At 36.3% G+C, this 27500-nt stretch overlaps 1 protein-coding gene across 3 annotated transcripts in view; it reads right to left on the minus strand.

The window, feature by feature from the left end:
* The window catches only part of LOC106872929 (phosphatidylinositide 4-phosphatase SAC2), a 1166845-nt gene that overhangs the window by 244955 nt on the left and 894390 nt on the right, over positions 1-27500 (minus strand). For all 3 annotated transcript variants that reach the window (XM_089339784.1, XM_089339786.1, XM_089339785.1), the window contains one exon: positions 2433-2553. In XM_089339784.1, the coding sequence (XP_089195910.1) occupies positions 2433-2553 (121 nt within the window). The remainder of the gene's footprint in view (positions 1-2432; positions 2554-27500) is intronic.

Here is a 27500-nt window from a genome sequence, read left to right on the forward strand (position 1 = left end):
AAATGGATTGAATGACATTCAACGGAGGGCTGAAAAGTTCATATGCTGACTATGAAGGAGTGGTGCTAGAGGTGTGAAATTTTGCATGTTTTAATTTCGGTCACCTCATTAATAACTGCATTGTTTTTTTTTCCATCTAAACTGAGATCTGACTGCTGTTCAAAGAAGGCTTTAGAAGAAACAAATACCTACTTCTCTTGAAAACTCATGGAATTCGGCATTGTGGTGTTATCTAATACCGGCAGGAAAAGGGCTTAGCACCCAATGATATTCATGCTGATATGGTTGCAACATTAGGGGATGATGATCCAGCTTTATTCAATAGTGGGGGCAGCTGAATTTAGGAGATGAAGATGACCCAACATCTAGTTCTTCTGCAATTGCCTCCACCAAGAAAAACATTGATTGTGTTCACCACATGCTGATGGATGACAAATGATTGACTATCAACCAAAATATCCTATTTTATTAGTATATCCTGTGAGAGAGTTGAGAATATTCTGCACAATGAACATGACAAAGGTTTCTGCTCTGTTGGTGCCATGTCATTTGACACCTGATCAAAAGTGCTCCAGGCCGATCATGTCATGGCAAACTCTGACATTGTTTCAGGCAGATCCAGCTGGTTTTCTTAAACGTTTCCTAACCCCGGATGAGTATTGGATTCATCATTTTGAGTCAAAGACAAAGTGACCATCCATGCAGTGGAAACATCTTTCCTTACCTACTCCAAAAATGGCCCATGTCATTCCAGGGAAGGTGATGGCCCCAGGAATTTGGGATGCAAAAGGCATTGTGTTTATTGGCTATCTTCAAAAGGTTCTCACTATTTATGTCAACTTGCTGAGGCAGTTTCAACAGGTTATCAAGACCAAATGCCAAGGAAACTGATGAAAGGGGTCTTGTTTCATCAGGATGATGCTCCAGCACACAAGTCTTTGGTTTCAAAGGCTGCTGTGCATGACTGTGGCATTGAACTGGTTGATCGGCCTCACTATTCCCCTGTTTTGGCCCCATCTCACTATCACCTGTTCCTGAACATCAAAACATTTGGCTGGGAATCAATATTGTAGTAATGATGACATCATATCTTTTGCTGATGACTGTTTTTGGCCAACAAGATGAAAACTTCTTAAGCAATGAGATCCAGGCACTACAGCACCAATTTGAGAAATGTGTGGATCACAAGGAGGACTATGTTGAAAAATAAACTCCATTCGGTCATATTCCATGAGAGTATATTGGTCAGCCAATAAGCTTTGTAACTGACCCTCATATATTCCATATCACTACAAAAAATGTCGCTATGAAAGAAAGGATTTGCTCAATCCATTTTGTCATCTTTGTCCCTTTCTATAAACTCAAAAGATAATATGGAATTTCAGATGTATATCCAAGTGACAGGAATATACACACTGCATGATAACACGTGGTAGCCAATACCTGTGAATGAGCTTTGTATAGTATGCTATGATACTTTTACCCAAATGTTACTGAACTTTGCAAAAACACACACACACACACACATGCATGCATGCATACACACACACATTGCATACATATACCTGTATGCATGTGCCTCAACAAATTTCATCTCAACCATATATATATATGTATATATATACACACACACACAGATACACATGCATATGTACCTGCCTTTAGCAATCTCCTTTGATCAATGCAAGCACAGAAAAGATGACATTAAAATGATGACGTTGTGATTTTACATATGTGTGTGTGTGTGTATATTCACATTTATTCACACACACACACACACATATAAATATATATATTAATAATATTTCATAAGCTTAAAGCTTATAAATGATCACTGTGTATTTTCCTTAGTCAATACTTTCTTTAGTCAACACATGGTGATCACTTATAAGCTTTAAGCTTATGAAATATTATTATTATTATTTACAAAAGTGTAAAACTCAGCACCACTTATCAAATCATCGCATATATATATATATATATATATATATATATATATATATATATAAAGAGATGAACAAGCAAAACAACATGGAAAAAGAGACATTAAATATTGATGATGATGATATACATATTTACAAACACACAAATATTAATATAAACGTATACACATGGACAAGTGTATATGTGTGTGCGTGTGCGCGCGTGTGTGTGTGAGTGTGTCAGACAATGTTACAAATTATGCCAAAGGTGAATGTAATATAAAAACATAACCTATAGAACTAGTTTCTAAAATGTCTATCCTGACAATTCCATAATGGAATCATTTTCATTTCAGCAAGGAATCTCAGACCAAGCCATTTATTTGCCCATTATTTTCACTTCAGAAACATAAAACAGCAACAAAACAAAAACAAAAAAAAAACAACCAATCAAACAAACTCATCACCAGAAACAAAACAACAGCATCATCCCATGTTGCATATATTTACCTGAGTTTCCATGACGATTCTTGCAATGGCTGTTTGTACAACATTTGTCCGGTCGAGGCAGTCAACACAATTGATTCGAAAAACCCCTTTCTGGTCACAGATGCTGCCTTTACTGTCAACCCTGAAAAATAATAAAGTTTAATAAATTTTATCAATCAACCGGAAACTGGAAACAATCAATGAAATTAGGGGAGAATTTTATTATGGTTGAATGGTGAATACAGGGTCTTTCAAAAGTCTAAGAACTCTTTTATCATGAACTACAAATGGTAGCATGATTGAACTGATGATATTTAAAAGCTAAAAGTGTCAAGTTTTCTTCTGTTAATTTAATTTTGATTTAATTAATTAAATTCAATTTTGTTTTTTGTCTCTTTTCAGATCCAGTAATGTCATTCACAAAACAAGAGAAGTCATTTTGCATCCTAGAATACGCTAAAACTGAATCATGGACATGTGTTCAATGCAAATTTTGTACAATGTTTACCAAGCAGGCACCAGACAGATGTTCTATTTTAAATTGGCATGCAAAATTTAAGGAGGAGGGGTGTTTCGGCTTGGCAAAGAGAACAGGACGCCTCTCAACTTAGATGATACGGTTGAACAAGTTTGGCAAGCCTTCCAGTGCAGCCCCAGAAATCAATCAGAATAGCCAGTCGAGAACTCCAGCTCCCATCAACAACTGTTTGGAGCATCTGAAGGAGATGGCTGCAATTTACACCATACAAGCTGGAGGACACTGATAAACCTATTCACCATGAATTTTGCACAGGGGTGTCCTGTTCTCTTTGGCAAGCCCAAACACCCCTCCTCCTTAAATTTTGCATGCCAATTCAAAATGGAACATCTGTCTGGTGCCTGCTTGGTAAACATTGTACGAAATTTGCATTGAACACATGTCCATGATTCAGTTTTAGCGTATTCTAGGATGCAAAATGACTTCTCTTGTTTTGTGAATGACATTACTGGATCTGAAAAGAGACAAAAAAATAAAATTGAATTTAATTAATTAAATCAAAATTAAATTAACAGAAGAAAACTTGACACTTTTAGCTTTTAAATGGCATCAGTTCAATCATGCTACCATTTGTAGTTCATGACAAAAGAGTTCTTAGAATGTGACATAGACTTTTGACCCTGTATAATGAGAGAAGTGTCCAGTTGCTGGGAAATAATTTCTAAAATGCTATTGTAGGAATGACAGTGGTGGTGGTGGTGGAGGTGGTAGTGATAGGTGGGTGGTTGGTTGATTGGATGGTTAGTTGGTGGTGAAGGGTGCAATCATCATGGTGGTACAGATGATGTTGGTGGAGAAGGAGGTGGTGCAGTGGCAGCGGTGGTAGTAGTGGTTGTTGGGTTTAATCGTAGTGGTAGTAGTAGTGGTGGTGATGGTAGTAACAGTAGAAATAGTGGTGATGGTGGAGATGTTAGTGGTGGTAATGATTGTGGTGATAGTCAATCATCCATTGTTTTATCAACTTGCTGATACAAGTCATTGGTTACAACTCCTAGTGGAAGTGATATCATGCTTATTCTGACAAGGCAGGATTTGAACTCAGAAAACATAAGCCCAGAACAAACACCACAAGCTATATGGCCTACCACCATCCCTCTCATAGCTGCACCAATTCACCAGCCTGAAGTGGTATTTTGTTGTCGACACCCCGAAAAGATAATGGGCAATGTTTGACCTTGGAAAGATTTGAACTCAGAACGCAGAGTCTGAACAAATAGCACAAGCTATTCTATCCAGCTCTCAGACAATTCTGCCAATCAGTCACCTTAATCTGACCATTTGAACATGGAGCAACAAAAATATTAATGTGAAATATTTAATATAAGCGCAAGCATAGCTGTGTGGTTAAGAAGCTCAATTGGAAACTAAATGGTTTTGGGTTCAGTCCCATTGTGTGGCACCATGGACAGATGTCTACTATAGTTTCAGGAAGACCAAAGTCTTGTGAGAGGATTTGGTAGACAGAAACTGAAGGAAGTTCATTGTAAGTAAGTATGTGTGTGTATACATACACAACACACACCTGTATATAGAAAGAGGGTCAAAGGTCCTTCCCAAGCCAGAGGTTCACAAGGTTACTTTCCCAGGTTCTGTGGTGTGTAAATTCCCCCATGGATGAGACACCAGTCCATTGCAGATGCAACTCATTTTTGCCAGCTGAGTGGACTGGAGGAATGTGAAATGAAGGGTTTTGCTCAAGAACACAATGCTTTACCTGGACCAGGAACCGAAACCACAAATTTATGATTATAAGGGCAATACCCAAAGCACTAAGCCACATACCTCCATATGTGTGGGTGGGTGGGTGTCTATGTGCGTGAGTGCGTGTGTGTTTGTAAATGAATGTTGCTGTCATACAAGGAATGTCATTCATTTCAATCCTCTCTGAAAACATGTCTGGCCTCGGGGAAATATTACCTTGCTTGGAAACAAACAAAGGTTGGCGACAGGAGAGCATCCAGCATCTCTGGCTCAACAAATTCCATCTGAGCCATATTACCATACACAAATACAATGGCCTTTCAAGCAAGTTTCCTTCCAGTAACTTCATTCACAAGACATTGGTCAAGTTAATGCTCCAGAAGACACCAAGCTGCCATACAGTGAGACTGAACTCAAAAACCACACATCTGAGCACCATGCAACTATGCCTGAACCTATATTTCCCTTGATATTTCCAGCTAGAACCATTGATAGGAATAATTTTCCTTTCACCTGTTTAGTGTCAGTCAAATAAATAATTGATATCTAGTTGAAGTGATTCAATTAACTATGGCCCCACCCGCTTGCTTAAAACCGTGTGGCTTTGTGCCAAAGAAATTATTATTAAGTTCAAAAGTGGAACGGTTCATTTGTCATTTCTCTTCCTCATAAAAACCAATTAATTTCACTTCTAAACTGTTCATACTCACTAATTGCCTACAGAGACCGCTGCTACTGTGCTCCAAATCTACCGTTTACCTCAAAAATTATTCACTCAATCAAAGCACAAAATGATTAAGATGATATCAACAAAGTCAACAACCTCGAAAAGAGGATTCAGAAAACTATTCTATCTCCAAACAGTAGCATCAGAAAGAGGAATTCACCTCCAAGTATATACCACTGCAAGATGGTTGGCATTAGGAAGGGTACTCAAGCTGTAAAAAGCATGCCAAAATAGACAGTAAAGACTGCTCCAGTCTTCTGCCAAGCCAGCTCCTGACAAACCGTTCAACCCATGCCAGAATAGAAAAACGGACATTAAATGATGATGATGATGATGGAAATATATACCAACATGATGGCAGTGAGCTGGCAGAACTGTTAGCACGCCAGACAAAATGCTTAGCGGTATTACGTCTGCTGTTATGTTCTGAATTCAAATTCTGCCGAGGTCAACTTTGCTTTTCATCCTTTCAGGGTCGGTTAAATAAGTACCAGTTATGCACTGGGTCGATGTAATCGACTTAATCCCATTGTCTGACCTTGTTTGTCCCCTCTATGTTTAGCCCCTTGTGGGCAATAAAGAAATAAATATATACCAACATGAGCCATGCTGAAATACTAAAGAATTTAAATAAAGATTCATGAAGAAAGTAACAGCTGAAATTTGGTGGAGTTACAAATCTTGAACTGCATTTGAGGTGAAATGGTGCAATGGCTTGAAATCATTCCTTGGTATGACACTCCTATTTTATAGAACCCTTTGCAATAGCAATAGTAATTTGCTGCTTTGTGGTTCCAGATGTAAGGAATTATTGCCTCTACAAGGAACAACTCAAAGACCAACTACCATGATAGTATACAGAAGTATCAAATAATTGTAATATACATGAGTCTAATTTAGGCACAACACAACAATTTGGAAGCGGTAATTTATTTCCCTGATGCCTCTCACCTAAATGAATGAAGGACAAAATTCACCTTGGGAAACCTTGAACTGAGAAACATTATGAGCCAGAAGAGATATTGAAAGGCATCTGACAAATGTGTTGAAATTTATATTCAGCTGAAGAGATCTAATAAGGTTTATACATATTTGAAATTATCACCCTTATTCACTGAGATCATTTACATAATTATAAGTCATTGAGCTAATGTCTTCTCATATTGCATGAATATGTGTGATTTGATTTTCCTTAATGCTGAATGCATGAAATATATTGGTTTCAAATTGTAGCACAAGGCCAGCAATTTCGGGGGAGGGGTTAAGTCAATTACATCAATCCAGTACATAACTGGTACTTATTTTATTGACCACAACAGGATGAAAGGCAAAGGTGACTGTGGCAGCATTTGAACTCAGAACGTGAGGATGGATATGCTGCAAAGCATCTAGTGTGACAGGCTAACGGCTCTGCCAGCATGCTGCCTTAATAATAATCCTTTCTAATATAAACCCAAGGCATAAGATTCTGGGGGAGGAGGACTGCTGTTTACATCAACCCCAATACTCAAATGGTACTTAGTTTATCAACTCCGAAAGGATGAAAGGCAAAGTTGACCTTTGCAGTATTTGAATGCAGAACAAAAGTACAGACAAAATGCCACTAAGCATTTTTCCCATCCTGGTAACAATTCTACCAGCTCCACCTTCTGAACCCTTTCATTGCCAACCTTTCTGAAACCACCTCTGGCTCTGTAGTACAAATGTCTTGTTTGCAAAAGTTCTGAATTAAAATCTTCCACCAAACGTTAGTCACAATTAATGTTCTTAACACTAGCTGAATGATAACTAAGTTATTTTACTAAATTCTTTGTTTTATTTAAAGTAATTGAAAGAAACACGTAGCATCTCAACAGAAATATGGCAACCAAAGGGTTAACAAATGAAATATATGAACAGTAACAAAAGATTATAATCTAAAAGATATTGATAATGTAGAAAATATTGGTTTGTTCCGTTTAACTTTTGTAATGGAGGAGAAATAGTTTACTGAACTAAGCCCAGTATGTTACTGGTACTTTTATTGATGCACTTTCTGAAGAATGATAAAAGACAAATTCAAAACACTAACAGCTTTATTTATTTAATTCTCTGTAATTCAGTACTCAAAAGGGGTGATGGTAAATAATAGTTTCAAATTTTGGCACAAGGCCAGCAATTTCAGAGGTGGGTGTAAGTCAATTCATTTCACCCCAATATTTGACCGGTACTTATTTTATCGATCCTGAAAAGATGAAACGCAAAGTTGACTTTCATGGGATTTGAACTCAGAACATAAAAACAGACAAAATGCTTAGCAACATTTTGTCCAGTGTCTTCACGTTTCTGCCAGCTCGTTACCTTGGTGATGGTAAATATTGTAAAACACTTCATTAATTGCTTCATTTTTACTTTGATCATGCATTTTAATTGGTTTAATTATCAGTTAATTAATATTACACTGTAATTAATTTATCAGGTAAATCTTAGTTGATACATGCATAGACGATATAAAACAAAAAAGAGAAAATAATAAAACATTCTCTTGTCAACAGAGAACAGAGAAGCAAAAAAATATAATAATAATAATATGAACAATAATGTTGAGGTAATAATTTATATTGTTGCTATTGTTGCTATTGAGTAACTCATCAATTTCTTTGAAAATAAACAATGAAGCGACTTGACCTATTCTGTTCTGTGCACTCCCTGGACTGCACAGTAAGTTGTCACCTTTTGCTAGTAACCTCATTTAGATTATGGAAAACCAAAACAATAAATAAATAAATTAATAATAATAATAATAATAATAATAATAATAATAATAATAATAATAATAATAATAATAATAATAACAACAACAACTCTGGGCCCCTATAACAACTGAAGAGGTCACCCAGACACTGCAGAGACTAAGCAACTGGAAAGCACCTGGACACGACAAGATCCCCAATTTCTGGTTAAAACACCTGCCAGCAATGCATAAAAAGCTGGCAGAAAACTTTAACAACATAATAGCAGATCCAGAAACAATGCCTGAATGGCTCACAAAAGGGAAAACCATCTTAATCCCCAAATCCACGGAAACGGAGAAACCACAAAACTATAGACCTATAACCTGTCTCCCTACGATCTACAAAGCCTTTACTGCAATAATATCGCAGAGAGTGAGTAAACACCTGGAAAATAACAACCTGTTTCCAGAAGAGCAGAAGGGATGCTGCAAGGGCTCATACGGCTGTAAAGATCAATTATTGATCAATAAAGCCATAACTGAAGACAGCCGCAGAAAGAAGAAAGGCCTCAGTATGGCCTGGGTGGACTACCAAAAGGCTTTCGACAGTGTTCCCCACACGTGGATTCTGGAAACACTAGCCATAAACAAGGTGGCACCAATTATCATAAAATACATAGAGCACTCAATGAACAAATGGCAGACAGTGCTACAGCTCCAAACAAAAGAGGGACTTGTGAAAACGAAAGCCATCCCCATTAGAAGAGGAATATTCCAGGGAGACACGCTCTCTCCACTCCTGTTCTGCCTGGCACTCACACCTTTAACAGAATTGCTAAATAGAACTGGATGCGGTTACAAATGCTATGGAAAAACAGTCAGCCACCTTCTATATATGGATGACCTAAAATTATATGCAAAAAACGACAAAGAGCTAGAAACACTACTACAGACAGTACACGGCTTTACCAAGGAAATAGAAATGAAATTCGGATTAGAAAAATGTGCCAAAGCAACCCTGAAAAGAGGAAAATTAGTTAAAAGTAGCAATATAACACTAGATAAAGCCAATGAAATAAGAGAACTAGACGAAAGCCAACCATATAAGTATTTAGGAGTCAATGAACTAGATAGGATACAACATACACAAATGAAAGAAAAAATAAAGAAAGAGTACTATAGACGAGTTAGATCACTACTAAAAACAGAGCTCAATGCTAAAAACAAGATAATGGGTATCAACACTTTAGCTGTCCCAGTTATAAGCTACAGCTACAACATCCTTAACTGGACACTAAACGAACTATGTAAAATAGACAGGAAAACAAGAAAAATAATGACAGGATATAGGATGCACCACCCAAAATCTGACATAGAAAGGCTATATATACAACGCACAGAAGGTGGCAGGGGTCTTATACAGCTAGAAAACTATTATAAAATAACCACCATAGGACTGCAAAAATACCTACTCCAGAAGCAAGGGAAACTAATACAAATAGCCACAAAACACGAGCAAAACAAAAAACTGTTTTCAGTATTTAAGGAAGCTGACAAATACAAACAAGAAATCAATCTACCTAACAAATACGAAGAAGAAGAAGAAGAAACAACAAAAGCTATAAAACAAATGAAATCCAAACTAAAACTAGAACAGCAACGGACCATGATAAAACGATGGCAAGAAAAGCCCCTACATGGTAAATACTGGGCTAAACTAAATGCGAAAGAAATAGACAGAGAAAAATCCCAGCAATGGCTGAGAAGCTCAGGACTCAAAGCAGAGACTGAAGGATTTTTAATTGCTGCACAAGACCAAAGCCTCCCCACCAGAAATTACCAAAAACACATAATGAAAAGAAATATAACAAGTAACTGTAGAATATGTGGAGATCGACAAGAAACAATAAATCATATTATCTCTGGCTGCCCAGTCCTGGCTAAGAAGGAATATATTCACAGACACGACAGAGCTGGGACCTATATACACTGGAAGCTATGCCAACATTATGGAATAGCAACAGAAAAAAGATGGTATAAACACACGCCAGAAAAGGTCACAGAAAACGAGAAAGCAACCATACTCTGGGATATGCCAATACACACAGATAGAGAAATTAAGGCAAATAGACCAGATATAGTTGTCAAAGATCATGAAGGAAAAAAATGCCTTCTAATTGATGTTTCAATACCAGCAGATGACAACGTTTCTCTAAAAGAAATGGAAAAACTTTCAAAATACAAAGACCTGGAAATAGAGATAACTCGAATGTGGAATCTAAAAACAGAAACAATTCCTATCATAGTAGGTGCCTTAGGTATAATAAAAAAAATATTCAGACAAATACATAACAAAAACACCAGGACTTACAAATATATATAACATACAGAAAATTGCACTACTGGGTACTGCACACATTCTACGCAAAACACTTTCAATACAGTAAACATAAGAGCACCACAGCAAACCACAGCACATACCCAAGGCGCACAGAGCTGCGCTCGGTAGTGAAGTGAAAGTACGTTATAAAAATAAAACTACTGAATAATAATAATAATAATAATAATAATAATAATAATAATAATAATAATAATAATAATAATAATAATAATAATAATAATAATAATAATAATAATAATAATAATAATAATAATAATAATAATAATAATAATAATAATAATAATAATAATAATAATAATAATAATAATAATAATAATAATAATAATAATAATAATAATAATAATAATAATAATAATAATAATAATAATAATAATAATAATAATAATAATAATAATAATAATAATAATAATAATAATAATAATAATAATAATAATAATAATAATAATAATAATAATAATAATAATAATAATAATAATAATAATAATAATAATAATAATAATAATAATAATAATAATAATAATAATAATAATAATAATAATAATAATAATAATAATAATAATAATAATAATAATAATAATAATAATAATAATAATAATAATAATAATAATAATAATAATAATAATAATAATAATAATAATAATAATAATAATAATAATAATAATAATAATAATAATAATAATAATAATAATAATAATAATAATAATAATAATAATAATAATAATAATAATAATAATAATAATAATAATAATAATAATAATAATAATAATAATAATAATAATAATAATAATAATAATAATAATAATAATAATAATAATAATAATAATAATAATAATAATAATAATAATAATAATAATAATAATAATAATAATAATAATAATAATAATAATAATAATAATAATAATAATAATAATAATAATAATAATAATAATAATAATAATAATAATAATAATAATAATAATAATAATAATAATAATAATAATAATAATAATAATAACGATGATTATAATAATAAATGCCCGGAAGCAGTACCAAGCAGTGGCTCTCATGGATTCTGATCTTAATTGATTGGAAGTGTTATCATGTACATTGTTTTGTCTTGGCATAAAAAGATGGGCTACAGCAAATATTCTCCTCAATACCACAGATTTGCTTGTCAGTTGTTTGACCTTAACCAGTTGAGCATGTCATCCCTTGGTGGCTGACGATATGTGCATCTCTGATCATGAGCAGAAGTAGTGGCAGAGCATGATAGCCATGTGTTGAGAGGAATTCTTTGGGGTTTGAATAATTCACCCTTGGAAACATGGGTGTTTTATTCATCATCCTTAAACAAACCTTATTCAGGGACCTTTTGAGCAGGATGGGCTGCTCAACCTGAAAAAAATTCTAACTTGACCCCCACCTGCAAAGTCATACATTGTTTATCTTGATATGAAATCACCATGTCACGCACATCTGGTTGTGATGCATGTACCTGGTGTATCCTTAACCCCAAAATGGCTGAAGTTCAAAAGATAGTGCTCATGGGAACTGCCCATATCTTACGTAAAATACTGTCTGTGTGATCTCAAATTTTAAAACAAACGCATAATTTTCTTATGGTTTCTTAAACATTCTCTAGAACAACACTGTACAAATCCAAATATACGGTACCCAAGGCATAACACCTACATGAACTTCTAACTTGTTGTCTCTTGATGTCTCTGGGTAAGACTTAGATCCAACTTGTACAAATGCAAAGCAAAAGTCAAACATAAAATAATAATAATAAACTTAAGTAACCAGTAATGGATCTGTATTAAGAAGCAATTTTCTAATCATGTGGATTTTAAGATCAATCCCACTGCAGGACACCTTGGGCATTTCTTCAACTGTGCCTGCCTGCCTGCCTGCCTGCCTGCCATCCATCCATCCATCCATGTGTTTGTGTGTGTCACCCCCTCCACTGCTTGACGACCAGTGGTGGTTTGTTTACATCCATGTAAGCTAACAGTTTGTCAAAAGTGCTTGATAGAATAATTACCAGACTTTGAAAAAATAAGTACTGGGGGTTGACGATCTGTTTGACTAAACCCTTCAATGTGGTGCCCCAGTATGGCCACAGTCGAATGACTGAATCAAGTAAAAGATAACATATCCTATCATTGTTTCAACACCCACACCCACTTTTCCATGCTTGGATGCATCAGAAGGAATTTGTTGAGGCAAATTTTCTACTGCTGGGTGCTCTTCCTGTCATCAACCCTCACCTGTTTCCAAGCCAGGGGATATTTCTTCATGGCCAGACATGTTTTCAAAGCAAAGAATACCACTACTATGATATTGACACACATTCACAACTATCACATGATGGCAAAATAAGACACACACACACACACATACACATCCTTTATCCTTTACTGGTCATGCTGGAGCACTGCCTCGAATTTCTAGTAGAAGGAATCAGCCTCTGTACTTAGTTTTCTAAACCTGGTACTTATTCCATCGGTCTCTTTTGCTGAACTGCTAAGTTATGGAGACGTAAACACACCAACACCAGTTGTCAAGTGGTGATGGGGGCACAAACACAGAAATACACATAAATATGTAAACATATATATACGACAGGCTTCTTTCAGTTTCTGTCTGCCAAATCCACTCACAAGGCTTTGGTCAGCCCAAGGCTATACTAGAAGACATTTGCCCAAGATGTCACAGAGTGGGACTGAACCGAGGACCATGTGTTCGGGAAGCAAGCTTCTTACCACACAGCCACTCCTGCTCTTATGGTCGGTTTTTTTCAGTCTCCGTCAACCAGATCCACTCAGAAGGCTTTGGTTGGCCTGGGGCTATATCTGCTCAATGGAACTTAACCTTCAGCCTTAAGATTATTCAGTCAGCAAAAGTAAAGCTCCTTCATTCCCATTGTTTCGAATTAACCATACATTGTCCTGGAGCTTCAAGATTCCAATGATATGATTGTTTATTATTTTTAGAGGGACATTGCAAGGTGTGAGAGGCAAGATCTGGCCCACTTGGACATAAATCAGAGAGAATATTTGGGTTGGATATGGCCTGGTTTAAAGGCTGAAGAGTTAAGCCTGAAACTCTGTGGTTAGGAAGCAAACCACTTACCACACAGCCATGCCTGCACTTACTGCAACACAGTGGGCTTCACACAGTTTCTGCTAACCAAAAATGGCACACAAGGCATTGGTTAGCCAAAAGGTGCCATGAAGTGGGATCAAACATCAATCATATGGTTGAGAAGCAAAAAGAGCTCAAAAACAGGCTTAGAGGTATTTTGTCTGTCTTTATGTTCTGAGTTCAAATTCTGCTGAGGTCAACTTTGCCTTTCATCATTTCAGAGTCGATAAATTCAGTACCAGTTGCGTACTGAGGTCGATCTAATTGACTGGCTCCCTCACCAAAAATTTTGGGCCTTGTGCCTAGAGCAGAAAAGAATATTAATTTATATCAAGGTGGTGAGCTGGCAGAAATGTTAGCACGCCGGGTGAAATGTTTCATGGTATTTTGTCTGTCTTTACGCTCTGAGTTCAAATTCTGCCAAGGTCGATGCCAAGGTCAACTTTGCCTTTCATCTTTACGGGGTCAATAAATTAAGTACCAGTTGCATACTGGGGTTGATCTAATCGACTGACCCACCTCCCTCCAAATTTCAAGCCCTGTTTCTAGAATAGAAAAGATTATAAAACCCTGACCAAATTAATCCTATGCCATATTTAATGGAGATTAAAAGCTCTAAGAACCCTAAATCTCCAGACAAATTTTCTGCAATAACTGCTTCATTCTGTTAGCTAATTCCATGCTGAGGATTTACTCACAGACGGAAGATTAACAGGGATAATTCCAAGAATATAACTCACAGCACCCCAACTTTAACCATTTCCCACTTTGCTCAGTAACAACAAAAATAATAACAACAACATTGTTGTGACATTATTATTTTATTTATGTTATTTTGTTTTATGGTATTAATTTTATTTTATGTTATATTTGCATTTTTGCTGTTCTTTGTTCACAAGAAACATTGGTGGAGTTTTATTTCTCGTGTGCGGGTGTCACAAAAAATTAATTTTGTAAATTAAATTAATTACAATGTATCATCAGTAATTATCATTTTAATAGCTTTTCTCTTTATTAATATGATAATTACAGTGAAATTAGTGGCCTAATAGCAATAGTCCTTTAACATACAAATGGATAAACAGACACACTTATTCTAACACACACACATATACATGTATATACATATCTATACATGTATATTCATATATATATATATACACACACACACATTTTTCATACATATACATACATGTACACAAGCATACATACATATATGTAAATATATATAAATATATATATATATATATATATATATATATACACACACATTTTTCATACATATACATGCATGTACATATGCATACATACGTAGATGTAAATTTCTATATATATGTTAATATATATAAATAAATATATATATATATATATATAATGTTAATATATATAAATATATAGATGTACGTATATCACACACACACACATTTTCCATAAATATACATACACATACATATTCATACATATATATATATAAATATGAATTTGTGTGTGCGTGCACGTAATGTATATTTATGCTTAATATATGTATAAACCGTCCATTATTCTTTCTTGACAACTTGCTTTCTGTCCTTTTGTAGTTTTAAACAACCCACCTCATTAAAAAAAAAATTTATTGCTCATTTTTTTTATGTTGTTGTTGTTGTTGTTGTTGTTGAGCTTATTGATGTTGTTAATGTTGTATCATCAAAACACTGCTTGTAGATTCTGGCATTTAGCTACTAACAATATTTTATTTTACATTGAAGGGAGCAGTGTAGGTGGGGGGGGGGGGGAGGATGAGAGAGAAAAAAAGGATGAAGAAAAAATAATGATTTTTTTTACTATATTTATCTCATATTGCAGTCATTGCCTTTGTGATCACTATTATCATCATCATCAACATTGTCACCGTCATCATCGTCATCATCGTCATCATCATCAGCATTGTCATCATCATATTGTTCTTGATAATTACTATTGCTGCTGTAATTGTTATTACCATTCTTATTTATAATTATTCTTCCTATAATTTTTCATCACAGCCATCATCATCACCATTAGTACCACCATCACCTCCACCACCACCACCACTACCGCTGCCGCCACCATCATCATCACTGCCATCACCACCACCACCATCATCACACCATCACCCCACTCCCACACTCATCATCATCAGCATCACCACCACTATCATCACCATCATTGTCATCATATTTATTAATAACACTCAAGGTTTATTCAGATGCCATTGAGTTGATAGAAACGGTGAAATGCAACACAAGTAGTTTGCAACGTTTAATGCTTTTGTTCTTTGACATTTCTAAACTCTGATCCTTGTAGTGAGTGGATGACAATTGATTTACTTTATATTTCAATAGATTAGGTTCAATAAAAGTATGTACCAGAAATATACTGGGGTCAGAGGTGTCGCATTTCACTATTTACATCCATCTTATTTTATACCTATGAGCTCACATCGATATGCACGTGTGTGTGTGTATGTACTTATCTAGCTATCTATTTATCTATCTATCAATCTATTTATCTATCTATCTAACCATCTAGCTATCTATTTATCTATCTATCTGTCTGTCTGTCTGTCTATCAATCTATCTCGATGTCTATCTATCTATCTCTAGATATATAGACACAGGCTTGGCTGTGTGGTTAAAAGGTTTTCCTCCCAATCACATGGGTTTGGGTTCAATCCTATGGTATGGGAACTTGGGCAAGTGTCTTCTTCTATAACCTTGGTCTAATCAAAGTGTTGTGAGTGGATTTGGGAGATGGAAACTGAAAGAAGCCTATATATATATATATATATATATATTTATGAGGGTCATAAATTAAAATAATTTATTACCAGTGGTTAGAATTTTTATTTATTTATGTGTTTCAGCCAAGTGGCTGCGGTCATGCTGGTGCACCACCGTGAGAATGTGTAATAAAAGTTTTAAGACATAACATATTTTCAAATATAAGAGTGTATTAAGGTTTATACATAGAGAGGAGACCCTTGACAGGAGTCCCTACATGCTAAAAAGGGCAGTTAAAGCTCAAACTACGTGATTTGGGCTTTAACTGCCCTTTTTAGCATTTAAGGAGTCCCGTCAAGGGTCTTCTCTCTGTGTATAAACCTTTATGCACTCTTATATTTAAATATATATATATATATATATATATATCATCATCATCATCATATCATAGCTAGGTTTTCCAATTTTGAAGTAAAAATTTCTGAAAATGTGGACAAATCCCCATGGCTTCCATCCTGGAGTTAAGGTAGCCTCCTGGGTCGTGTGAGTTCATGAGAATTATAAATCTTTCTACCAAACACAATTTACACAGTCTTGTTCCATTACGATAGGGTCCATAAGTTTCCAATAATTTCCACTTGATGTTAAAGGGCATATAATCGTCCCTTCGGCACCATAAGTATGTTGCGAGTGTTGTTGTGTTGCGTCTTTCCGGGACCCTGAAAGAATATCTGTGGTTGTTCAGGCGAATTTTAAATCTGGATTCAGAAGATCCAACATAAATTTTAGTTTGTGTCCCTGTGTTGGCATTGATGTTACTGGTATTAGTGCTGCTTCCGTTTGAGGCTAACTTTTGATTGGGACACTGTAGCCTCAGTGTTGCATTGGCTGTCCACTGGGCATCCATTCCTAATCTTGTATAAACAACCTGCCTCTGTCACTGGCTTAGGAGTGATAAGTAATTTTTTCTTAACATTAGGTGCACAACTGAAAGAGATTCTTAAATTATGCTGTGCTTGAGTAGAAGACTCATCAAGCCAAGTGAAATCATAATTGTGGCAGATATTGGTATCACACAACTGGCACCCATGGTGGGGCACGTAAAGGCATCCATTACACTCTCAGAGTTGATGGTGTTAAGAAGGGCATCCAGTTGTAGAAAGCTATGCCAAATTAGACTTGAGTCTGGTGGAGCCCCTCAGCTTACCAGCCTGGTCAAACCGTCCAACCCATGCCAGCATGGATAATGGATGTTAAATGATGATGATAATATAGTTGCAGGCATGGTTGTGTGGTAAGAAGTTTGTGATTGTAGCTTTGAACTGGTAGATCATCCTCCCCCACCCCTTGGCCTGATTTGACCCCATCTGACTGTCATCTCTTCCCCAACATGACAAAACACTTGGCTGGGAATCAGTATCACAGTGACGATGATGATGTCATAACTGCTGTTGATGACTTTTTTTGACCAACAGAATGGAAGCTTCTTCACCAATGGGATCCAAGCACTGCAACACCAATGGAACAAATATGTGGGCCTCAAGGGAGACCATGTTGAAAAATAAACTTTATTGGGTCAGTTTCCATGAGAGTATCTTGGTCAGCCTATGATGTTTTCAGTCACTCTTCATACAACCTTTCATGAGAAGGCATTGTCTCATATATGTAAATGTTTATAATAATATTTTGTTTCAAAACCAAAACAATGTAATTTATAAAAACAAAACAGTTTGATAGTTTATAAAAAAATACATTCATACACATACACAAAAACACACATATCTATAGATATATATACATGTATGTATATACTCTTTTACTCTTTCATTTGTTTCAATCATTTGACTGCTGCCATGCTGGAGCACCACCTTTAGTTGAACAAATTGACCCCAGAATTTATTCTTTGTAAGCCAAGTACTTATTCTATCAGTCTCTTTTGCCGAACTGGCAAATTACAGGGGTGTAAACACACCAGCATCAGTTGTCAAGCGATGGTGGGAGGATAAACACAGACACACAAATATACACATACATATACACACATACGTATATATATGTTGGTTGTAAATCCAACAGCTGTTGGATTTACAACCATCATTTTGGACCACCAACCTCCAGAAACAGCTGTTGGACTCGTAAAACTCTTATTCAACCACTTCTATTCTGTGTAAGTCAGACCTTTTTATATGCAAACCTATGTACATTTTTTGTAGTAAATGTATTTAATATTTTGTGTATATCAACTTGACTAACTTGATTATCCTTTCATTTCCTCCTTTACCCAATCAAGTCTAAATCTCTTGAGCACTATTAAGTGTATTCTATATGAAGAATATCTGTCTCGCATCTATAAGCTATGTATGTATGTATGAATGTGAGTCTGTATCTCCTTGTCTTGACATCATGTGGTACTTGTAAATGAGTGTCACTGTCATACGTGCAGTGTCATTCATTTTCAATATTCTGTAGAAAAATGCTTAGCCATGGGGAAATATTTCTTTGCTTGGAAAGCGATGAGGGTTAGCGATAAGAATGACACCTGGTCATAGGAAATCTACTTCAATAAACCCTGTTCCACATAAGGAAGCATGGAAAAGTGGACATTGGAAGGACAAGGGTATCCATACATCCATACATACATGTATATATACATATATGTATTTATACACATATATATGTATCTATACGCACACACACATATATACATACATATTTGTTTGATTTTATGTTCAGTTATATTAAAACAATTTTATATTAATCTGATGGGTTACCCTATACATTTGTAGAGATGAAATTTATTTTTAAACAGAGATTTTATTAACTTATTGACAGTGACTTTGAAGATTTGGCCAGCTAAACTATCATTGAAAAATGATAGTCTTGTTCAAGGGTTATATATATGTGTGCATGTGTTTGTGTGTGTTTGTGATATGTATATAAACACGAAGAAGAATGGCGAATTACACATTTGTAAAATGTAACTGCTGAGATTTTAAAATCGCCATTCCTTGTCTTTTATGGCTGCTGAAGTGGGCTAAGGTGTTATAATGGAGGCAGTTGAATGCAGTTCAGTGATCAGGTTCTTATACTTGAAAGGTTGTACACCAAAAGAGACTTTTGATGCAATGAAAGAAGTTTATGGTGATGATGCACCATCATATGATGTAGTCAAGCACTGGTATCACCAGTTCAAATGTGGTTTGAACATCAGTGGAAACTGCTCCTGTTCTTGGACAACCACATTCTGCCATTGATGACAACACCAACCATCAAGTGGAAGCCACCATTTTGGAGGATTGCTGCATAACTATTTGGCTACAACCACAAGAAGTGGAGATAAGTGTAGGGTCTGTGGAAGAAAATCCTTCATGACCATTTGCACATGCGGAAGTTGTCTGCACGGTGGATTCCCCAGATGCTAACACCTTTTCTGAAGCAGGAATGAGTCAATTGCTTCCAGGCTCTTTTGGCAATGTCCCAAGAAAACGAGGGGGACTTTTTCAACAGACTTATCACACAGGATGAAACATGGTCCATCACTGTGATCCTGAGACTAAAATCCAGTCGAAACAATGGAAGCATGATAACTCACCACCGCCAAAGAAGGTGCGTGTCCAACCCCCAGCAAGCAAGGTGATGCTCACAGTCTTTTGGGACCGTCTCGGAGTAGTGATGATGGATTTTCTGGCAAAGGCACCACAATTAATGGAGCATATTATGCTACTCCACTGCAGGATGCCATCAAAGTAGGCAGGTGTGGCATGCTGACCAAAGGAGTCTGCCTCCTCCAAGACAACGCTCCAGTTCATAATGCACATGTTACCAAGATGAAGGCACACTCCTGCAGCTATGAAATCCTTCCTCATCCCCCTTACTTTCCAGACCTCACACCATATGACCTTCACCTCTTTCCAACCATGAACTCTTTTTTGGAGGGGAAGCACTTTTCAGAGGATGATGAACTTACTTCTGATGTAAAGCCTTGGCTTCAGACGCAACCGACCAACTTCTACAGACAAGGTCTTCACAGTTGCATAAAGCAATGGGAGAAGTGTGTCACCATTGGTGGTGGCTATTTAGAGAAGGACTAATAATTATGCCAAGATTCATTTATCCCAGTTCTTGGGAAGTGGATCAGGGAAAATCTTTAATGAACACCCCTTGTACATACATATGTGTATATATATGTATATATATATATAAAATCAAAAAATCAAAATAAGCAACGTGGATTTCAAAGATGATTGCAGTACACACGTTTCATGCTACTCCATTTATTTAAGTAATGCGAGCATTACATTAAATGCAATATGAAGAGCAATCTTCAGTTGCACGAAAATGCAGAAAATTACAGTAGAATAGACATATTATAATTGTGGCAACATTTCAAATCCAAGTGGGAGAAAGAATACATAAAAATCCAAGTGGGAGGAAGAATACATTCTTTATGTATTCTTTCTCCAACTTGGATTTGAAATGTTGCCACAATTATAATATGTCTATTCTACTGTAATTTTCTGCATTTTCGTGCAGCTGAAGATTGCTCTTCATATTGCATTTAATGTAATGCTCGCATTACTTAAATAAATGGAGTAGCATGAAACGTGCGTACTGCAATCATCTTTGAAATCCGTGTTGCTTATTTTGATTTTTTGATCACCTATCCTTTTGGAATGGTTTTTGTATAATATAATACCATACCATAAGATATTCTGGTGCCTACACATAAGTACCATATTCAATCTTGAATATATATATATATATATATATATATATATATATTACAAATTAAAAGGGTAAAGGATTATCAATTTATTAATTAATAAATCAATTAATAATTAATCATTTTTACCAAGCCCATCGGTATGTAAGCACCATTATTGGTGGAGAACTTATTTAAAAGCTCGTATATATTTATAAACATAATTAAGGGATCAGCAAATATTTGCTTCACCATATACCGAAGTTCAGAAATAGCAGCTAAAAAAGCTGAGAATCCCACAGATAGCATCACTTGTAACTCACAAGTGATGCTATCTGTGAGATTCTCAGCTTTTTTAGCTGCTATTTCTGAACTTCGGTATATGGTGAAGCAAATATTTGCTGATCCCTTAATTATGTTTATATATATATATATATATATATATATATATATATATATATATATATATATATATATGTATATATATATATATATATATATATATATATATATATATGTATATATATATATATATATATATATATATATATATATATATATATATATGTGGCGTGCAAGAGAGACGATTGCGCTGGTATGGACATGTGGTGAGAATGGAGGAGGATAGCTGCGTGAAAAAGTGCCACACCCTAACAGTTGAGGGAACCCGTAGAAGAGGTAGGCCCAGGAAGACCTGGGCTGAGGTGGTGAGGCAAGACCTTCGTACATTGGGCCTCACCGAGGCGATGACTACGGACTGAGACCTTTGGAAATGTGCTGTGCGTGAGAAGACCCGGCAAGCCAAGTAAGATCGTTGCCAGTGCCCCTGAACTGGTTCTTGTGCGGGTGGCACATGAGATGCACCATTTTGAGCGTGGCCGTTGCCAGTACCGCCTGACTGGCTCCTGTAGGATTTTCGAGCGAGATCGTTGCCAGTGCCCCTGGACTGGCTTGTGCGGGTGGCACATAAAAGACACCATTTCGAGCGTGGCCGTTTTCGTGCGGGTGACACGTAAAAGCACCCACTACACTCTCTGAGTGGTTGGCGTTAGGAAGGGCATCCAGCTGTAGAAACTCTGCCAAATCAGACTGGAGCCTGGTGTTGCCATCCGGTTTCACCAGTCCTCAGTCAAATCGTCCAACCCATGCTAGCATGGAAAGCGGACGTTAAACGATGATGATGATGATGATGATATATATATATATATATATATATATATATATACACACACATATGTATGTATATGTGTGTGCGTATATATACACAAGCACATAAATATGATAGCACATATGTGTGGGTGCATGCTAAACATATTGAATATTCTCATTGTTATTATTATTATTATTATTATTATTATTATTATTATTATTATTATTATTGTCATCGTCTTCCTCCTCATCCTCCTCATCAGTATCATCACCACTGAAGTGCCATCCCGATCGTATCAATGCTTTAACACCTGATACATACAGTAATAATAATATCATCTGAACATCCAACAACACCCACAAATATTTCCTGCAGATTAAAGGATCACAGTTTTTCTGCCACTCCTTTATCTGGATCTCAATTTTTGTTTCTCAATCTCTTAAACAACTGTTTTGATGTTGTTCGCAGCAAATCCTTTCACAATATATCTAACTTCCAATCCTATCACCTTCTGACAGATTTCTCAATTCTCTCTCCAGTCTCACACCAACTTACCAATCTTTTTCTTTTCTTTCTGATTCCACTCTGTTATCACATGACAAGGCCGTTCCCCCTCCCCAATACATTTTCACTCTATTGTAATCTATTCTCAATTATGCTCCTACACTGTTTCCATACTTATTTCACATGATCATTTTAACAGTGACAGCCTACAGAATCTTACACAACAGTCGTTTTTAAAGCACTGCTCTAAGCTATGGATGTGAATAACTGTCATCTATTTATAACAGAAATTTACTTCTAATCTTTGAAGATTATTATAGGTAACAGCATGGCTGGGTGGTTAATCAGCTGGCACTGTAACCATGTGGTTTTGAAGTTCAGTCTCACTATGTAGTACCTTGGGCAGGTTAACCAAAGCATTGTGAGTGGATCTATTAAATGGAAATTAATAGAAGCCTGATGTGTGTGTGTGTGTGTGTGTGTGTGTGTGTGTGTGTGTGTGTATGTGTGTGTGTGGGTGCGTGCATGTGCCTAACCCTCACTCTAACCCTCCTCACCTGCTCCAAAGAAGGACAATGTTGTTTCGTATAGAACTTCAGTTTTGGGGAATTCAAAAATTATTGTTTATTGACTATCTTGTGTGGGGGGGGGGTGCATATGTGTAAGTGCATGTGCGTGTGTTCGTGTGTGTGTGTGTGTGTGTATGTGTGTGTGTGTGAGTATCCTTGCTTAGACACAAGATTGTTGTAAACAAGCACCACCACCACCACCATACAAGTGAAATTCTTCATTTCCAGTCTTCTGTGGAAAGCATGTCTGGTCATGGGGAAATATTACCTGGAAACAGGTGAGGTTTGGTGACAGGAAGGCCATCTAGCCACGGATAACCTGCCTCAACAAATTCCATCTCACCCAAGTGAAAAGTAGGACGTGAAAATAGTCTTTTCTACTCGTCACAAGGCCCAAAATTTTTGGGGAGGGGCCAGCTGATTAGATCGACCCCAGTACGCAACTGGTACTTAATTTATTGACCCCGAAAGGATGAAAGGCAAAGCTGACTTTGGCGGAATTCGAACTCAGAACGTAGGATATGAAAATAACGATGCATGATGACTACAGCTGAGTTACCCCATGGCAAATTCAAAAGCCAAAAACCGACCATTCCATCAGGTTGTATTCTTCGAAAACTTAGTGATTTCATTAACAGACATCATTAGAATATGTACCAAAAAGAAAGTAAGTGTTGGCATCATTATCAAGGCAGTGATCCAGCATGGCCACAATCTATTGACCGGAACCAGTCTCAAAATCAATGGAATGGTACGAGTTACCAAAATAAGAAAGTGTTTTTGTTTTTGTTTTTGTTTTTCTGTAGGAATTTCTTCTTATGTTGTTTTTCTTGCTTCAGTTGTTGTTGCTGTTGTCCTTGGTGCATTTTTTAATTCTTTTACTTGTTTCAGTCATTTAATTGTGGCCATGCTAGAGCAATGCTGTGAAAGGTTTTAGTCAAGTTAATCGGTACTAGGACTTATTTTTTAAGCCTAGTACTTATTCTATCAGTCTCTTTGGCCAAACTGCTAAGTTATGGGATGTCAAGTGGTAGTGGGAGACAAACACAGACATAAAGACACACACACATATATACATATATATATATATATATATATATATATATATATATTGCCAGTACCACTGGACTGGCCCTCGTGCCGGTAGCACGTAAAAAGCACCCACTACACTCTCGGAGTGGTTGGCGTTAGGGAAAGGCATCCAGCTGTAGAAAATCTACCAGATCAGAGTGGAGTCTGGTGTAGCCATCTGGTTCACCAGTCCCCAGTCAAATCGTCCAGCCTATGCTAGCATGGAAAGCAGACGTTAAATGATGATGATGATGATGACGATGGTGATGATATATACACATACATATGGTGGGCTTCTTTCAGTTTCTGTTTACCAAATCCACTCACAAGGCTTTGGTTGGCCTGAGGCTACAGTGGAAGACATTTGCTCAAGGTGCCATGCAGCGGGACTGAACCCAAAGCCATATGGTTGAGAAGCAAGCTTCTTACCACACAACCACAAGATATGTTTTATGCAGAGAAGTCATACTACTATGACCACCACCACCGCCGCCGCTACTATTGCTGCTGCTGCTGCTACTACTACTACTACTACTACTACTACTACTACTACTAATAATAATAATAATACTACTCTGAAGTGATAAATGCTTTAAAATCCAACAAGGTGTCATGTTCATTTATTAACGATGATGAATAGGATATGCCTAATTAACAGTTCGTTAACAACCACAAGAGCTAACAGTTTTAAAATTTATAGAAGATGAAAACATACATATTTATCCTGGAATTATGAAATACACATAAGAATGTAATGTAAAAAAAATAAAATAAAACATAAAAATAAACATTGATATAGAATTTGAAAATAATATTGAAATAAATCCTGGAAGCGATAATTAGATTTTAAAAAAATTGAGCATGGAGAATAGACGTGTTGAAAGAGAGTATACGATATTGAATGTGTATGAAGTCTGTAAGAAGATCAGAGAACCCTCAAATGTATATATCTGTGTATGTGCATGTATGTGTATACACACATATAAATATATATATGGAGTGAAATAAATGACAAAGAAACAGAAAATTATGTTATGTACTTCAGTAACTTACATTTGTTTCTGCTATAAGATATACTGCATTAGGAGCCGAGTGCTTGTGCATCACTTTATAGCATCCTCAGAGCTTAAAAAATCAAGTGCATTTTTGAAGGTCTGAGGAAGCTACATGCACAAGAACTCTTCTCTGAGTACACTGCATCTTATCGCAGAAACAGCTGTAGGCTACTGAAATTCCCTGCATAATTTCCTGTTCCTTTCTCCTGTATTTACTTTCAAACTGTGCTCTGTACTCAGCCAATGCTTTTCTCCGAAGCATATGTGTATTGAATTCTAACACAAGGTTATTATTTGTACATTATTTACATTATTTACATTCAACGGATATTTGTCCTCGTTTTGTTTGTTGTTAACTCAACGTTTCGGCTGATATACCCTCCAGCCTTCATCACATGGCATAGTGGTTAAGAGCAGGGGTACTAACTCCAAGATTCTGAGATTGATTCCAGGCAGTGACCTGAATAATAATAATAATAATAATAATAATAATAATAATAATAATAATAATAATAATAACAACATCGGACGCCTGATGAAGGCTGGAGGGTATATCAGCCGAAACGTGTTAACAACAAAGATGAGGACAAAAATCTGTCAAATGTAAATAACGTACATAATTCCTCATCTCTTAAATATAGAACTGTGTTATTACTTGTGTTGAAATGCCTGAGAGAAATATCAAAATAAATCACGTTTGGGCTAAATTTGATGATTTTTTTAGTCTCCATTTTCTCAGCAACAGCTTGATGTATTGGTAAACAGTCAATGGTGTTGGAGAGCATAAAGAATGTAGCTGAGAAAAAGTTAGCTGAGGTGGAGGACAGGAAGCCATCATATACCTGTACCATGATGATTCATGCCAGCTAAGCAAATGCCAACATCATGACTGCTGCTGAATGCTCTGTGAAGATTGTAAAGGCTGTAAGACATGGCAAGGACAGGTGCAACAGAGAATATGAAACAGTGGCCAGCAGGAAGGGACACAGCAGGCATGGCTTTCTGACTCCAACCACACACTGGAATTCATCCCAAAATATTTGACCAGGGCCTTAGACTCATTTCAGACAGCTAAGTGGAGCTGCTGGAGACTGTGGACAACCTCTGGCTGGAGAGGGTTGTTGCTGGAAAGCCATGTGTGGCAGCAGGATTCGCTTCATAACCATACGACCAGAAATAGTCAGAAGTGGTTGTCAGAGGATTTCTATGACATCACCAGACTTAATTTCTGGCTTTCTAATTCCCTTGATTGTAATCCTATGGATTATTATGTGTAGGGCATGACTGAGAAAGACATCGACCGCTCTACTCGCAACACCAAGCCTGAGCTGGTGGCCAAGATCAAGGAGGTTTTCCCAGGGACACAGTGTGGAATGCACTCACCAGGTTTTGCTTGTTTTCTTGAGGCCCTGGTGGAAGTTGAGAGTGCCTACTTTGGGGAAGCTGTTATCTCCCAGCCATAACCTAGCTGCTATATTGTGTTTCCTTTCTCTTTTAGGCAAACAGTCAAACTTAACCTAAACATCTTCTATGTGTGTGTGTGTGTGTGAGTTGTAAAAAAATTTCCCTGCCATACAAGTAGTGATTTTTGTTTCCAATCTTCCATGAAAACATGTCTGGTCACAGGAAACATTACCTTACTTAGAAATCAAATTCCATCCAACCCATGCTACCATGGAAAAGTGGATGTTAAATGACAATAATCATGATAATGATGACAAGTGTATATATATTTATATCTCTCATTTTGAATATGCTCCTTTAATGATATTCTTAGCATGGCTCTTTCCACGGCCCTTTGCCTCGTAGCCAATCAATGTCCTATCCTCTTCATTGTAGCCCATGATTCATTTGTGCATTCAAGCACAGGTACGATGGTGCTGTTGAAGAGTCTCATACATATGGCATTGTCCAGCTTTGTTTGAAGCCCTTCCTTTATTGAGTTAAATGCCTTCCATCCTGCCCTTACTCTTTTTGAGATTTAAGCATCCAAATCTGGCACACGTTCACTCAGTTTGAGAATGGAGTGGAGTGAAGAATGTGATCACAGAATAGGGATAGCACAAGGTTCACAGACAACAGGTGGGCATTTGC

The sequence above is a fragment of the Octopus bimaculoides genome, chromosome 22 (genome assembly GCF_046866305.1).
Source record: "Octopus bimaculoides isolate indiv1 chromosome 22, ASM4686630v1, whole genome shotgun sequence".
Classification (NCBI taxonomy): domain Eukaryota; kingdom Metazoa; phylum Mollusca; class Cephalopoda; order Octopoda; family Octopodidae; genus Octopus; species Octopus bimaculoides.